Raw genomic sequence first — 17309 nt, 5'->3', positions numbered from 1 at the left:
TCTCTCTCTCTCTCAATCCAATTATCCAACTACTTATGCTCCTGCCCCCATTTTAACCTCAACTGTTCTTTTATTTTTCATTGAATGATATTTATTATTTATTTTTTTACTATCTTTTACGAGGAATGTTATATTTATAACTTTTTTTTTTTACAATCTTTTACAACCATATCTTAATACTGTTGAAATTAACGGTTATCATTTATTATGAATTAATAATTAATTAATGATTTTAATTTGCGAAAATAATAACCGTTGATTGGCAGAAATCAACGGTGTAAAGATATGGTTGTAATAGATTATAAAAAAAAAGTTGTAAATATAACATTTCTCCTCTTTTATTATCAAATTTTAATCGTTGATTTTCTTCAATTTAACGGTTATAATATATTGAATTACATTTATTAATTAATTATTAAATTTCAATAAATTATAAACGTTAGATTGACAAAACTCAACAATTAAAATTTAGTAGCAAGAGATAGTAAGAAAAAAAAAATAAGTATAACATTTTTCATATATATTATACCAATTGATTTCTATTCTTCACTCTTCAATTCTTATCTATATAGCTAATTTATAAATTAAAATAGATATTGGTAATGTTAATAATTTGAATGCGTTTAGAAAAGAAATTTACCTAATTACTATACGTAAACAAACCGTTAAGACTAAAAAAAATAATATACATTCTTTAGAAGATTTTATTTAAGTTAAATTAATTTTTTAGTCTTTATATATTATGCCTCTTTTTTAACTTGGTTCTTATATGAAAAAAGTCTGTCTTTTAAATGGTTCATTATACATAAAATCGTTTTGAATTCGCTTTCTGATGGTTATGATCATAAAAATACGGTCATGTACTCATTTTACATGATTAACGAATTAATTATGAAATGACATTAGTTTCTGTTTGACCAACTGTATCAAACGAAACTTTTGTTGTTGGTTGTATTACATGAAACTTTTAATTCTTGTACATAATAAAAATATTAAAAAAAATTCATTCATCTCATGATGACAATTAACTGTAAAAAAATTGACATTATAAATATCAATGAATTGACATAAATGCATAATAGATGTTATGCGGAGTCCTCAAATATGAGATGACATTTCAAAATCGCGATTAATTTGTACAAAATAGTATTGAAAATAGCCTTTAGAATATTAAAAATATACTAATGCAAAAGACAACATTACTCTTTACATGGTGCAAATGTCTCACCGTTGGTGGTTGAGATTAAAATCCTAGTTCCTTTCACCATGAATCAAACATCCGTTATTCATAATTGTTCAATTGGTATCGAATTGATTATATCTAAGTCTCGCTGTTTTGACGAGTGCGAGAGTAGCTTGTTAGTTCGGAACTTGCCCTTCAACCGCGAAGTACTCGGGCTCAAATCCAGCACAAAAGGAGAGGTGATTATGTCCATGTCTCGCAAGATTTGGCCGTTGCTGATGATTTTACTTTTATCCGTTCGTTTCATTTTCATAAATATTTTTGTTTTCTGGTGGTTAAAATGAACAACCACAATCATTTCCATTAAGCATTTGAGTCTTGACCATTGCCATGGCTTGGAGACTATATAATTAATAGGGTTCATGCAGTTCTGCATCATATATGCGGAGATAATGTACCATTTGATACCGATTCTAGGTAGAAATCACATTTAACGATTTTCTTCTATGATAGAATAGAATATTCGTACCAAAACTGACTTCAATTGGTTTCTCTATTTAGCTATGCTACGGCTGGAATACCCATTCTTATCCTCCTCCTCTACTTGAAAAGTTACAGCAAAGTCGAAATACTTTATGGTCAGAGGCAGAAAGAAGGACAATTGGCCTCAATGTCCGGTTCTAAACGTAACAGACAGGGCAATTCTCATTCAAAATATGAAATAGAATGGTTGCCCATACAACAAAACAAAACAAAACAAAACAAAACAGAATAGGATCCAAAAAGAAGATAAACCAGACAATATAATCCGAAAGAATAAGGAGGATATTATTAATATTAATAATAATAATAATAATATACATTGCATTAGAATGAAAAAGCATCTCCTCTACGAGTACATCACATTGGCAAGTTTAACTAACACCAAGAAACAGTTATACATGGGAATGAAGTTGCATGTATCTGTACAGATCCTCCTCCTGAAGAAAGAAATATGCAACGCATATATAATTTACAGATCTGGATGAGCCTGCAAAAGTCAACAGGCGATCCATGAGTAACATCTAATGTTGCTTAATAATAATAATAAAAACTTGGCTTACTAGACTCTACCTCTGAGTAATGTAGAATTTAAAAACAAAGTTAAAGTTGAAAGAGATGTAAAAATTACAAGTCATAGGTGAAATGAAATATTAGAGTACCCTAGGCAGATAGGAGTTGGGAAAGTGGAAACTATTCTTCAACGTTGTCATCCTCATCTTGTGAGTGGGAATTAGGATCGAGCTCGAGTGGGTGAGGTTGAGAAACAGCACCTGAAAACAAAGATAAATAAAAGGATGCAGAAAAGTAAAATTATGGTATTGATTGATGAGATGGAGATAAAAAAAAACCTTGAATGAAATATGAGGAAGAAGGCCAGACTGATTGATGAGATGGAGGAGGAGGAGGAGGAGTTGTTATGGGATTGGGATTGGGATTGGCCAAGTTGTGAAGCAATTGGGTGAGAGCAGTGGAAGGTTGGGAAGGTGGAGGAGGGACCCAGTACGACGCACCGGGCAGGAACGGTAGCCAATCAGGAGCCGATCGCCGAACGATGATGCGGTGAATCGCATCTTCCAGCTTCCGTATCAGCGGATCCGATGAAGATGAAGATGAAGATGATTGACTTCTGTGATTCAGTAGGCGACACCTCATGGATCTCACATCTAGGGTTACGATTTGTCCTATTGCTCTCGACCTTCCCATCTATCCTATCTCTCTATTCAACTCTATCTTCTACCTACTATATCCCTTTCCTTTTGTATATTTATATACAACACAGACACACGAAGAGAGAGAGAGTGGATAAAAGAGGAGGAATTTTGTTTTGTGCAGTGTACAAGAACGGATAGGATTAGTTCTCTGACAAATTTAAAATGAATTTATTTAAGTTCATTTTTTTTTGAACGTGTGAGGATCACGATTTCAACTAATTAATTCATTTTGAATTTTTTAGAATCACATTTTGAGTTTTTTCAGAATCACAAATAACTTTTTTATTTGCTAACGATTAAAGCGGACATAATAAAATTCACCGAGCACAAAAAAAAAATATTTAGTCTAAATATAATAAAACAGAACAAAGAACAAGTGAGTGAGGATCCCAACCCCAGGGCCATTTTGGGCCTTATTGGATTGGATATTTGGATGGGCTTTGCTTCCGATGTCCAAACCAATAACAGGAGGAGGAGGAGGACGAAGGAAGCAAGGAAAGAAGGGATTGCATTGGAATGCTGGTTGGCATTCAAGTTCAAACTTGAATTTCAATTGATTGACTGATGAACTGAACATGACCTAATCAATGAGATGAAAATTGGGGTTGGCTTGCAGTTGCAGGTCTTTCTCTTTCTTTCCTTACCTTCTTCTTCTTATTATTATTATTAAGGTAAGCCAAGTCTTTCTGCAATCATCTAGCTCGAGATTGTTTTCTTTTCTTTTGTTTTGTTTTGTTTTCATAATTAATTAAAAATATGATGATCAGATCAACAAAACAAAACAAAACAGCTACAGATCAACCAAAACATGTTGGATCTTGCTTCTATGACGATATAATATTCTACCTCTTCTCTCTTTAGCCACATGGACGTTCCCTAATTGCTAGAAAAAAAACACTTAATTAAGTTGTTACAAAATTTTAATTGCTACTTCCTCTCCGTTTGTTTTCACGACTGCTCTATTCTTCTTCTCCTCCTCCTCTTGGTCATGATAAAATCTTCCTAATTTGCAGGTTTTTAACTTGTGTTGAAATGGTCTGTACTAATTATAGCTCTGCCAATGAATCTTATTGTTTAATCCTGATTATACATTTCCCGAAATGCAATTAGCGTCAAATGATGATGACAAGGAACAATGCTCGGAAAGCGAACCCATCTTGAGTCGTCAGCAGCATCTTAATTTCCAACAACCATCTGGAGAGTCTTCATTCTCCTGTGAAATTATTCCTGCTGCCAACAATGATGATTTACAGAATGTTCATGTTGATGAGACTCGTCATCTTGTAAATACAGATCAGTCACAATGCCGGATATGCCTTGATATTGGAGGTCTCTATCTATAGTATATATCAAACTCACCCTTTCAATTCAATCAATTTAACTTGCATCTCATTGAGTATTTCAAACTCTGCAACTTACTAACTTTTTTTAAATGAATTCTTTTAGGGGAAGATCTAATTGCCCCATGCCATTGCAGAGGTACACAAAAATTTGTCCACAGATCATGTCTAGATAATTGGAGGTCTACCAAGGCAAGTTTCTTTTTCCTTCTCGGTGTTCGGTGTTCATAATAATATTAGTTTCTGATTCAAATGAAGTACAACTATCTATTTGCTATTATGTTCTTCTATGTTCCTTTTATGGTCCTGTGAAGGTGTCCGTTGTTATATTTATGTTTCTGTGATGCTTATTTACTGACTCTTCATTCCTTCTGTCATACTAGGAGGGCTTTGCTTTTTCTCACTGTACAGAGTGCAGAGCTGTCTTCATATTACGTGCAAATGTCCCGCCGGATCGGTGGTGGTTGAGATTAAAATTTCAGTTCCTTGTTGCCAGGGATCACGCGTTCATTTTCATAATTGTTCAACTGGTATGGGATTGATTATCGCACTTATGTATTGTGAAATTGGTACTCATGTTGATGACATTACTTTTGCCCTTTCTTTTCTTTTTAGTTTTCTGCTGGTTGATAATTAGCACGTTCTGTCCTATTTATATTCACCGTTCTCCTGTCTAGTGTTCTTGAGTCTTGGCCATAGAGATGGCTGCCGTAGCCCCTAGTAGTCTTTATAACATTGTATATGTGAAGATGAGCTGTGCAAGTTGTGCTGATTCTAGGAAGAAATCTCAGTTGATACTTTTCCTCTCTGACGGAACAAATTCTTTTATGGAAACTCTCTTCAATTAGTTTTCTTGATTTGTGGTAGTGCTGTACGCAAAGAAACAACCCCGGGTAATAGAATATTTTTAGCATGTCTAAGTTCTTCTAGAAACTTGCACTGATAAATCCAGCATTAAAAGCTATAGATCCTAGACCATATTGGTTGGGGTAAGCCAAAGAGAAAGAACACCATAAATGAGGGGGCTATGTTGAAGAATTTCTTTTTTCTTCGAAAAAATTGCATGCAAAATTTTATTTATTATTAATTTTTGGGAACCATGAGGGAGAGGGGAGGGAAGGATAACCCCCTCAGAACTCAAGTATCTTATCTCCGCTCCGACTCCCTAATTTGAAGTTAAAGCCACCTTAGATATTATCCTTATTCCGTGATTTGGCTGTAAATGGCACATTATGTAACAGGTTAAAACTTGTAACCTATAAAGAGCCTGCAGTTGATTTGGTTCCAAAGGCATAACATTTCAATACATGAGTGACTAAATTATCTTATAATCTCAGTAACATCATGAGTTATTCTACTTTATGATGGCCTTCACAGAAACTAAACCCTGATTGGTTAAATATCAGGGTGAAGTGTCATAAAAAAAAGTAAAAGTCTTCTCCAATTTTAATTTATAAGTTTGTTGATCCTAATGTTAAATATCCCACCTGACCTAATCCAAACCAAACCAGCATGGAGTGAAAGTGTAAAAGGATGTAATGGAATAAGACTCAGATTTCAAGTTTTGTGGTTGCGGTTGATTCAATACACTTTGAAGATCCATGCCCACCCAAAGAGATTGTTTGATGGGATGCTATGGGCCTGTTTGGATGGGCTTGTAAAAAAATGACTTTTTATGCCTTGTTTATTTTCAAAATGGCCTTTACAAAAGCTAAATATATTTAGATTTTGAAAAGGTTTTTGAAAAAATAAAATAAATTGGCTTTTGATTTTTGCTTTTTTTAGAAGTTAAAATTTTTACTTCCAAAAAAAGCAGATTTTGGGCTTTTTTGTGACTTTTGTTTTTTTTTTAAAGAAGACATCCAAACGGACTTTGTAGTAGAAGCTGCTTTTTTTCCCCAAAGAAAGCAGCTTTTGGCTAAAAAAAGCCCATTCAAACGGGCCCTATGTATTGCAAATTTATCTAAAAGTATGTACTTGAAAGAATTTCTGTTAAGTTATTCTCCTTTTCTAATTTTAACAGGTTGTTGCTTTCTTGGGAGTGCTTGTGTACAAATTTTATGGAGATGAATTGAGAGAAATGTTTGGTTACGAAGAACATCCATATGGATTTTATACAATGGCAGGTACACCCATTGCTTTTCCACAAAAAATTTTGTGGGCAATGTTTGCAGGTTTTTTCATTCACTTGGGACTATTTCATGCTAGGATGTTATAGTTTCTCGATTAGTTGGTGAACTTAATGGCATATGTACGACAGGCATGCTATCTTAATCTAATGACTTTATCATATGCAATGGCAAGTTCATTATATTGCTTTATTTTGCAGTTCTAGCCATTGTTTTGGTGGGATTGCTCTATGGCTTCTTCATAGCGATAATTTGTGGCCAAAAAATCAATGAACGCCACTACCATGTTCTTGCCAAACAAGAATTGACAAAGGTCTGCTATTTAATTTATGAATTCATATCAATTTGACTTACAATCTCCTGAAAACCAGTGTGTTGAAACTAGTAATATTATCGTGATTAAACAGATATTTTGGTCATAAGATATGCAATTTCAGGGAACGCATCATTTAAATATTGGTTCTTGTGTAATTTAAGGATTACAATTGATTCTGTATCATATAACGACTTTATCAATTTACTTTATTTTAAAAATTTAAAGGTATTCAACTCTTCACTTTGTTCTTTACCTCTTCAATGTCAGGAATATGTGGTGGAAGATCGAGAACATGTAAAGAATGTGCCTGAACTGGATCCCAGCCATGTGACAGAACTAAGGATGTTGGGCCTTTACTAGTTGGTATATCTGCATCCCATTCTTTCACATTAAAAGTTTCTGCTCTTCCTTTTTTAGATGTTAAGTCTGAAACTGCCTGGATTCATCCATCCTATATTATCCTTGTAAGGAACTATTTTTAGCAAATTATAGAAGGTAAATGTTGCATGCTTTTTGTTTCTCTCTCTAATATCATAATCGAAAATGCTAATTTCACCTGTCAAAATCATCGTTAGCAATGCATCTCTCTCAATCATTTACACATCGGCTTCATTCTTGCGGATTGTCTATAATCTGTAATGCCCTATATTCTGTATTCCAATATTCTTGATTCTTTACTTAAATTGTTCTCTGTAATTATTTTCATTACATCATTACCGTCATATCACTCATATGAACCCTGTATTACTCTTCTAACTCTAGGCTGCATCTTCTGCAGAGTCACCTTCAATTTGTTGCATTTGCAGCTTGTCTCCATTGTTCCTCTTACATCTGTATATCTCGTTAGTCTGTTCAGGCCTCAGGGTGATGTCCCGTTAATTTGGCTGTTTGGCACCAACTCAAAGCGCACAGCCACAAGGGCATGGTTTATACCCAATACCCTGTATACTCTATTTTGATTCTTTATTTTTGATTTTTGCTTTTACAGCAAACTTATAAATGAACTGTGCTAAATCAACTAGAAAATTGCTCTTTTGAATCAATGTTGTTTGGTAGAGTATAAAGAAAAAAAAAGTGGAGATCTTATAAACCGGTAGCTGCTGCATGGAGATGTTTCTATTTGTAACTTGTAAGTCCCTAATGTAACCTTCAATCACCTTTATTTGGAAATTTGTTTTTATTTTATACAATGTAATATAGTCGAATATAGATTTTTCTATTTTATATTTTAAACCTGATATTGGTCTTGGATGTGTTTGGTTAAGTAAACAACTATATACTGTCTAGAATATATTGCACAATGGAAACTGTCACTTTGACAAACTATAGGGTCATCAGTTATGGCGTTTCTTCTATTGAAATTGACGGATACAAAAAACAACGGTAAACATTTCACATTCGAAAAATATTCCTATATTACTGCCTGAATTTTCATTAGAATCTAAATGGATAAATGCGAGAAACGTTAGAAAGTAAATAAAATGTGCAATCTTTTTTTTTTTAAATGTTATTTTTTATGGACCACGTCTAAGTGCAATGCTAAAAAAGGAAACTAAGTTAATATTTGAAAAGATTAATTGATCCTTAATGGGCAACATTTTTGGATACATAGAGCTAAACAATTAGGCAAAAGAATGTGACTAACATATACAAGGAAATAATCTAGTCAAGGAAATTCAGCACTGTAATAATCTAATCAAGGAAACCTGGGAATAGATGACTGAATAAGTGACTGTTTGGATCCTCTCTTTTTTAAGTTAGAAGTTACTTATAAGCATAAGCTAGGCCAAACAGGTTTTGGAAAAAGCTCTTATAATGAAAAGCTCTTTTTTCTATAATGAAGAAAAAAGCTGAAGTTTTTCTTGAATTGTGTGCTTTTTTTTAAATGAAGAGTGATAAAGATAGAGAGAGATAATTTTCTTGAAATATGTGCTTTTAAGTAAATTTTAAGCTAAAATTTTCATGTAATTTCCAAACAGCTTTTAGCTTCTTTTTTTAAGCTCTTTTTTTAGCTTTAGCTTATAAGTAGCTTCTAGCTTAAAAATAAGAGAATCCAAACAGGTTGTAAGTAGGAAAAAAACCACAATAAAGGGATCGCTTAAATCCTTTTAAATTATTTTTTAATATTTATACAATTGAACTCAGTTGGTCCCATGACCCATCCATTATGCCAGGATGCCATGTGTTGGCATTCTCTCAGTCTTGTTGCTTATCTGTCAAATAATGGAATCTGTATTTTTAAGAGAGGTAATTATATACATTAATTTTGGTCTACAATCAAGCCACAAATTAGGTAATAAAAAATAACCCAAAATCAAATAATTGATATTTCCTATCAATTAATTCTAATTACAATAATTCTTATAATTGCTACCCCAATTAAAATTAGATACTATTAAATATATACATCTCAACAATCACATCTCTTACGTGGAAGTGATAAGATATAACTCACCATTGATTTCAAATCCTCAATTTAACATTATGTAACAGAAATATGTTGCCACCGGTCATTTGTCTCTCATTCCACTCTATCTATCTCGTTCCACATGAATATTAATTATCATCCTAAATAATAATTAATATAATAAATAATATAACTGTTACTATTTTAAAAATTGATATTAAATTTATTGAGTTAAAAATAATTCATACTATAAAGAATTTTTATTTGTCTGTTGTAACCTTTTTGGAGTCCTGTATATTAAAAAAAAAAGTTAAATTTATTGACTATTTGATAATTAATTTTTCTTTATTTTTTTCTATATAAATCCTTTAAATATTTTAATTTTTTTTCCTTTTCAGACTAATTCAATTTCAATTATAACATCCCATAAAAAAATTCATGTCATGTGTCAACCCGTAAACACCAAATTTCAATTATAATATGAGTTGACATGACACAACATAAATAATTTGAAAAAAATTAAATTAATGCCGGTTAATTTGGTGTTTACTGGTTGACACATGATATGAATTTTTTTCATGTCAGATTTTGTTAACACAAACATGACACGAATTTGAAACGAATTAACCGTGAAGAAAAGTAAGAAATACGTAGATCGCCTCCGTGAATGTCTGTGCCCGCAACAGGGGCAGTCCCAAAAACCTGCTGACACATAGCAATCCAATCCAACGCTGTAGATCCGATAACTGCCTGCCCGTCAGTAGGCAAACCAAGTATACCAGCCACGTCCTGTAATGTAACGGTCATCTCTCCCTGCGTCATGTGAAACGTATGTGTCTCCGGTCTCCAACGCTCAACCAAAGCAGAGATCAAGGGGGTATCTATCTGAAGGAAAAACAACAATTATACAAAGTCCACATACGTAATTTAATTAAGTAATTTAAAAATTACATACCTGAATATGACTCATATGTGCCACGTGTATGAACCCAGCCTGTGTCAAATACTCAGCGACAACGTCTGCTATATCATCATGACGGGGTCCCCCTGAAGTTTCCCTCGCCTCGTCTTTAACCCCCTGACCTTATCCTCGTTCCACACAACTTGTGAAACGTGACTGCGTTGTGTCCTCTTACGGAGTACCTCCACCTATATGGGCCAGGAAGTACATGCGTACAAGGATCGGATGGCTCAAGATCACCATCGGATCTAGAGCGCGAGGACTCTGATGAAGACGAATGGGCCATAGTAGAATACTACTACAAATGAAAAAGATGTACCCAAATTACTATTCATATTATATTAATTTACACTAAATACAATTTAATTGCACTTAATTAAATAGCATTTAACTAACTTCAATTGTTATATTAATTTCAATTAAATTAACATCATTGACAATTAATTCATTCAACATTACATTATTCTAAAAATATATTTCAATACATTAAATAATTCAAATTCAATTTAAATTAATATTGCATACGGTATTCTTTTTTTACAAACCCTAATTATAATGTGTTTAATTGAAAGGTCAATATGTTTGCAAGTGTCATTCATAAAAAAATATTTATTGTCACAAACTAATTTCTAAGTGTGTAAATAAGTCATAAAACCAACATATACCAATTTAGAAGTAACTAATTAATTTTTAAGTCCATAACTAATACCTAAGTCACATCACAATCTTTTACATAGGTCACTAATATTTTTCTAACCCCCTAACAATTAAATAAAGTCACAAATATTTTTCTAACCCCTTAACAATTATCTAAGTCACTAATAACTATCATATATTAATTGTTGTTAATAAAAAAATAAACAATAAATAGGGACTTACATGAGAGAGAGACAAAACTTCGCTGCGCAAAATCCTCCAAAAGAAATGTAGAGAGGAGGAGGAGGAGGAGGTCTAGAGAGAGGATGGGAGAGTGGAAATGAGGTAAAAAAAGTGAAAAACCCATATATATAGACCACGGAGAACACGCCCATCAGGGGCGTGTCTCTCTCCCGCCACACATGCCCTACGTTGGGCGTGTCCCCTTCAGTAGCTCACGCCCCACATGGGCGTGTCTCTCTCCATGAGAACACGTCCCATGTGAGCGTGTTTGAGTGCTAGATTCGTAATATTTTGCAAAACGACTACTTATTCATAATTTTTTACTAAAAAAAGTAATAAATTAATTTTTTTTGCCCTCATTTGTGGGTTTAGGGTTTTGCATCGGTGAAGGAGACATGAATTTTTGGGGTAAGAAAGTTGTTTATGCATTTCTGTGTTGAACTAACTACTATTCATTGTTTCATTTATTGATTCATTGATTGATTCATTTTCAGGTGTTGAAGTAAAACCAGGAAAGCCTTTTACTCTTGAACACAATGACTTGAAAGGACGCCTTCGTATTTCAACGGTAATAGTGTTTGCAGTGTTGTTCTCTTGATTTTATTGCAATTATATTATTACTGATAATAGCTTATGCAAAAAAATAATTGTAGGCCACTGTGGGATTGGGCACTGCAACAGCAAAAAGCACACTGCAGTGTAATGTTGGAAATAGGAGCCCTATGTGTGTGTTCTCTGTATCCTGGAACTACTGAGTCATTGAAACTGAAATTCAAGGAAGTTGAACAAGTTATTTTCTCCGTAATTGGGCCTTGCAGTATTCATCTTTGTGGTTACTATAAACCAGATGGGCCAAAAATGGACAAGATGACTCAGGTTCTTCCGGAAGGAAATGAACAATACCAGCAGCATGCTGATGATAAGTGAGTAATTATGTCTTTTGAGTTCTTGATTCTAATATTGCACCCCATTTACATGGTTGAATATTGTAAGAAAAATGGTCTTACTGTGTAATATTTGCCATAGTTATTCCTGTGATAAAATGTTAGACTTATTTGGAAAATTACACCGAGTTATATATTTATATGAAGGCCATAAAAATTTCAAACTAAAGAATTTAGGGTTCTTGATTATGGCAAAAATACTATATGGCTTTTTGGGTATCATATTTTGGTTTGGTTACTTAATTACACTAATGTATCACTTTATTTTTTAATTTTAAGAGTTAGTTTGGTATTCCCTCAAAATTGAGGGTGAAAAGTCTAGGGGTGGATTTTTCATATTTTTCATTTTTGACTTACCACTGTAAATTTCATCTCATTTGTAAGGGGATACCAAACTGACCCTAAAATGTACATCCTTTACTCCTACACAAATAATTATCAATTTTATTTTGTTTGTAAGTATATTAAACTTAACAATATCTGTCTGATTTTAGATATGTTTATGGCAATTTTAGTCATCATCAAAATTAAAGTTTCATACAAATAATAAAGTTTTCAAATTTTTTAATGTACAGAATTTTAAATGCATATTTGTTTCTTGTCTACCTATATGCCACCTTAGAGAGGATTTTGTTCCTTGGTTCTGCACCTACTATCAAAGACCATGTTAGGGAAAGAAAGCAGAGGTAAAAATGTCAATGCCCTTACATACTTCCTTTGTTGTGTTTCATGCAAAGTTTTCTGGTTTGGTTGCTGATCTTTTTTTGTCTTCGATATGAAGCAGGGAAACTGAAACCCAGGATAAAATACTACCTTCTTCTGAGGTTGGTCATGGACTGGGTGAAAATCCAAAGAAGAATAGGAAAGAACAGTCAAAGAACGTTCATATAAATGAACAAAATAAACAGCACACTATTAATGAGTGAGTTTTCCTTTAACTGCAGATTTCTACAGTTGTTCTCCATGAAATTGTCATGTTCTGATATGCGTCTATCTGTTGAGCAAAGTAGGGAGACAATGGAGGAGGATGGAAACAAGAGGGAAGATGCAAAAATTGGTGCAGCAGGAATAAAGGTAGTTCTTTTAGATGATTTAAAATATCTTAGTGGCTACCTGTAAGAAGTTTTAACAAAAAGAATTGCAGATTCGATTTGATTTAAATAAGTAGTCTTTGGTTGCAGGTCAGCATTTATTTGACTGAAAAGTTGAAGGAAGATGGAGTAATATTTGAGTCAAATGCTGACCAAGCTCCTCTCGAATTTCGCCTTGGTAACACCATTAACTAGAACCTTCTGTTACCTGGATAGGACTTTGTCCTTACCTGTATTATTACCTTTTGCAGGCAAAGGAAAAGTTATTGAGGATTTGGATGTGAAAGTTAAAGTTAAGGAAATGAAGGAAAAGAGGAAAAGTCAAGGCAATGTAAAGAAAAAAACACAGACGATGCCTCTGAAGATAGGCAAACTTGCTTGAAGTCATATCGTCTGCATAATTGCAGCAACAACTTGCTATGATTTGGATTTACAAAAAACTACTATGCTTTAAAATTTTGTTCTGGATTCACAGTAAAATTAGTGTTATGTTACAATTAGATATGCTTCACAGTAAAATGTTGACTGTTATGGACCCGTATAATGGGCCCATTAAGTAGTAAGCCCAACAAGGGGCAATCCAAGATATGGATTGATGCTAATAAAGGATAGATATCCATCAAGGATACTAATCCTAATGCGACAGCATAGCTATCAGGCCTGGACCCTCACCGTAGGAACCAAAGGCCCATCCACACTACCTACAGGTAACCTCTATAAATACAAAGGTAAACCCTAAAGGTACACACATTCTCTCTCTCTCTTATTGTTATGTTGTCACTGTGCACACACACACCCCATTGGCTAACGCTGTTATAGTATTCTGTGCACAGTGATCTGCTTGACTCAAGGGTATCTCCTTCATAGATACCTTGGAGAGGGCACCAGATCCAACATTAACGTACTAGCCTAATTGGGCTAGACATCTCTGTCTCAAGGACAGAACATTGGCGCCGTCTGTGGGAAACTTCTTCTTTGAATCTGAAGTTCCCACCGAATCTGACAAGGGATGGCAATCCAGACGATGAGCAGTAGCTAGCAGCCACCCCCAAATCAGAATCAATCGTTGGATCCAGTCATAGAGGAGATAAATCAGCCTCACAACCAGATCGGAAACAACGTGGATTACGACCACGTCCAGGTCGAAGACGATGTTTCAGACACCGCTTCGACGCCGGTGCGTCTAGATGGGGGGGCTGCGGTGAACGTAGCTCCAATAAGAAGCAACCCTGCCCAGCATCCTGGCGACCTGGCTACGCGCATTGCTCAATCGGCTGATCCGGATACTCGGTTGGCCAACAACGCGTTCGCCGCAATCATGGAGCGAATGGAAGCGCTGGAAACCCGTACTAACTTGCAACGGCAACAAGATTTCAGGGCTATTCGGGAGGAAAATAATTGAGGGATGCAAGACCTGGAGCGGCGATTAACGCGGCGGACTGTGCCAGGAATAACCAATGTCGAAGGCCAACCTGCCAATGGTCGAGAAGGACCTAGGAACTCGGTTCTGTCAAACCAAGTTCCTCATGCAAAAAACCCTGATAACCTGGTGAACCAGGGAAACCAGGTCGCTGATGGCCAAAATGCACAAAACCATCAGGCACATGCTGACGGTCAGGAGGACCGAGTTAGAGCTCAGTTTCAACAGGATCCTCAAAACATCCGAGGGCGAGTAGAACCTGGCGGGTATAGGAGGAAGTACAACAGGGGGTAGTATAATAACAGCCCATTCACTACTGAAATATTAAACGTTGTCTTCCCAGAGGACTTTGACTCGGCACGCCTGCCGAAATATGATGGGAGCCAGGATCCGCAGGTGCACATAGATGCCTTTGACACAGACATGTACATTCGGGGAATTGATGAACCTTTCATATCCTGAGTATTTGCTATAACACTAACTGGGGCAACACAGGCGTGGTTCTCAACCCTGCCTGCTAATTCCATCGGATCCTTTGAGGAATTCGGACAGAAGTTCCTATTGAACTTTGCAATCAGCAAGAAGCATCCAAAGTCTGAGTTCGCTCTTGGAAAGATACGACAGCAACCCGGAGAAACCCTCCAAAAATACCTTAACCGGTTCAAGGACGCTGCATTACAGGTCCCAGGGTTGCAAGAGAATGTCCACGTCCACCTCATTGTGGCAGGTCTGGATGGTGCATCCAGACTCGCCAAGTCGGTCTATAAGGACCCAGTAAGGACGTTGGAGGAATTTAGAACTCGTTCGAAGAAATATCTCGAACTAGAATAAATGGAGATTGCAAATGCGCAATCTGATGAAGGCAAAAGAGCAAGCCCGAGAAGGATGAGCCCACCCCCGAAGGGAGAGGAACGAGTTGACAACAAGAAGAAAGATCAACGCCAACGAATCCCGGACATAAGGGACCGCATTGGGAGGTATGACAAGTATACACCTTTGAATGCGTCGCGTTCTCAAATCTGGAGAGAAGTAGCCACGACGGAGATGCAAAAGGTGGAGAGACCTCGTCCCATATTTGACAGAGGAGGGTTAGATAAGTCCAAATACTGCGCTTTTCATGATGGGCCAGGTCACACAACTGATCAGTGCTGGGATCTCCGAGATGTGGTGGAGAAGTTTGTAATAGATGGTAGATTACGTCAATACGTGATAAAAACCCAAGGTTCCAGAAACAACAAAAGGAAGTTGGGAAACAGGAATCAGAGCAAAAGTCCCGTTCCTGAAAAGAAGAACAAACAGGATAGGAATCAGAAAAATGATTCCAACTATGACGAATTCCCAGAAGTGGAGTTTGATTGTAATGTAATTAGTGGAGCCTTGGGGGGAGGAGGAGATACTGTAAGTGCTAGAAGAAAATACCTGAAAGAGGTACTCTCTATTCGAGATCGTCCTAAGTTCAAAGAAGTCCCAACCAAGCCAGATCCTCCTCTTTTATACTTTACCAAAGAGGACATGCGCGGCGTGTTGCCGGGTCATGTTGACAGATTGGTCATTGCGGGGACCTTAGTGAATTGTTGGGTTAGGAAAATTTTCGTGGATGCAGGGAGTTGTGCCGACATCATACTCTGGTATGCTTTTAAAAAGATGAACCTGGATGAAGAGGACCTCAAACCTTGCAAAACGACGCTGGTAGCCTTTAATAGAGAGCATACGCCTCCTAAAGGCTACATTGATCTCAGATTAACCTTGGGAGCAAAAAAAGCGTTCAGATCAGAACGGGTTAGGTTCATAGTGGCCGACTTCCCTTCAGAATATAATATAATCCTGGGAAGACCGACCATACATCAGTGGGACATGCTGGTTTGTACAAAACACCAGAAGATAAAAATGGTGAGCAATAAGAATGAAATAATCACTATTTGTGAAGATCAGAAGGAATCCAGGGGCTGCTACTTTGATACTATCAAAGAAAATGAAAGGGGACGTTCGAGCCCACCCCGAATTCACTCGGGGGATAAAACCGGTAGGAATCTAACTCCTCAGCAATCTAAGAAGCCGGTCAACATGGTTGAACTCGACATGAGAGAAGAAATAATGCCGAGACCCGAACCTGATGGAGAGCTTGAGGATCTCACGTTGGGGAAAGAGCCTGGTCAATTTACCCGCATTGGTAAGACCATAGACCCCCAGATTAAGCAAATTTTGGCTGACTTTCTTAAAAGCAACACAGATGTATTTGCATGGAAGTCGTCAGAGATCCCTGGCATCGACCCCGCATTTTGTTGTCACAAATTGGCAGCTTATCCGGGGTCCACACCAGTTTCTCAGAAGAAAAGAAAATTGGGACCTGAAAGGAAACAAATTCTACAAGAACACGTTAAAGAAATCTTAGATGTCGGGTTCATTCGGGAGATACAGTACACGACATGGCTAGCCAATGCGGTGATGGTGAAAAAACCAAATGGGAAATGGAGAATCTGTACTGATTACACAGATTTAAACAAAGTTTGCCCAAAGGATGCTTATCCTATGCCTAACATAGATCAGCTGGTAGATAACTCAGCTGGATTTCGTCTGTTGTCTTTCATGGATGCCTATTCGGGATACAACCAGATCCAAATGTACCCGGCGGATCAAGAAAAACGGCCTTTATTGCTGAAAAGGCCAACTATTGCTACAATGTGATGCCATTTGGACTTAAAAACTCAGGGGCAACTTACCAGAGGATGATGAATAAGGTCTTCGAAGATCAGCTGGGCAGAAATGTAGAAGTATACATAGATGATATGATTGTGAAGTCATTTGATATGATGAATCATGTTCAGGATTTTGAACAAACGTTTCAAAAGCTCAGGAAGTATCGCATCCGCCTCAACCCGGTAAAA

General features: G+C 36.1%; 4 protein-coding genes across 5 annotated transcripts; 2 read left to right on the top strand and 2 right to left on the bottom strand.

Annotated features, from left to right (window-relative positions):
• Nucleotides 1-1995: 1995 nt before the first annotated feature.
• Nucleotides 1996-3043, bottom strand: LOC133301573 (uncharacterized). Its single transcript, XM_061501226.1, has 3 exons — nt 2575-3043; nt 2386-2496; nt 1996-2213 (listed from the first exon to the last, which is right to left on the bottom strand). Exons 1-2 carry the CDS (start codon nt 2927-2929, stop codon nt 2417-2419), a joined length of 435 nt encoding a protein of 144 aa, XP_061357210.1. The 5' UTR covers nt 2930-3043; the 3' UTR covers nt 1996-2213; nt 2386-2416.
• A 410-nt stretch (nt 3044-3453) lies between these two features.
• LOC133301571 (uncharacterized) lies at nt 3454-7960 on the top strand. Its single transcript, XM_061501224.1, has 8 exons — nt 3454-3608; nt 3951-4266; nt 4384-4469; nt 4661-4807; nt 6301-6403; nt 6607-6719; nt 6990-7085; nt 7501-7960. Exons 2-7 carry the CDS (start codon nt 4038-4040, stop codon nt 7080-7082), a joined length of 771 nt encoding a protein of 256 aa, XP_061357208.1. The 5' UTR covers nt 3454-3608; nt 3951-4037; the 3' UTR covers nt 7083-7085; nt 7501-7960.
• Nucleotides 7961-9720: 1760 nt separating this feature from the next.
• Nucleotides 9721-10376, bottom strand: LOC133301552 (protein MAIN-LIKE 2-like). Its single transcript, XM_061501197.1, has 3 exons — nt 10299-10376; nt 10085-10207; nt 9721-10014 (listed from the first exon to the last, which is right to left on the bottom strand). Exons 1-3 carry the CDS (start codon nt 10374-10376, stop codon nt 9721-9723), a joined length of 495 nt encoding a protein of 164 aa, XP_061357181.1.
• A 964-nt stretch (nt 10377-11340) lies between these two features.
• Nucleotides 11341-13476, top strand: LOC133301574 (peptidyl-prolyl cis-trans isomerase-like). Of its 2 annotated transcripts, XM_061501227.1 has the most exons (8): nt 11341-11377; nt 11464-11537; nt 11623-11892; nt 12489-12599; nt 12698-12835; nt 12924-12987; nt 13095-13182; nt 13256-13476. In XM_061501227.1, exons 3-8 carry the CDS (start codon nt 11672-11674, stop codon nt 13384-13386), a joined length of 753 nt encoding a protein of 250 aa, XP_061357211.1. In that variant the 5' UTR covers nt 11341-11377; nt 11464-11537; nt 11623-11671; the 3' UTR covers nt 13387-13476. The 2 variants fall into 2 exon arrangements, with proteins under 2 accessions (XP_061357211.1, XP_061357212.1); XM_061501228.1 differs by lacking the exons at nt 11341-11377; nt 11464-11537 and having other exon boundaries at nt 11741-11892; nt 12536-12599.
• The last annotated feature ends 3833 nt before the right edge of the window (nt 13477-17309 follow it).

Source organism: Gastrolobium bilobum, unplaced genomic scaffold, assembly GCF_033153095.1.
Source record: "Gastrolobium bilobum isolate Gb01-03AN ecotype WA unplaced genomic scaffold, APGP_CSIRO_Gbil_v1 utg34075, whole genome shotgun sequence".
Lineage (NCBI taxonomy): Eukaryota > Viridiplantae > Streptophyta > Magnoliopsida > Fabales > Fabaceae > Gastrolobium > Gastrolobium bilobum.
This window is presented reverse-complemented; position numbering and strand designations above follow the sequence as displayed.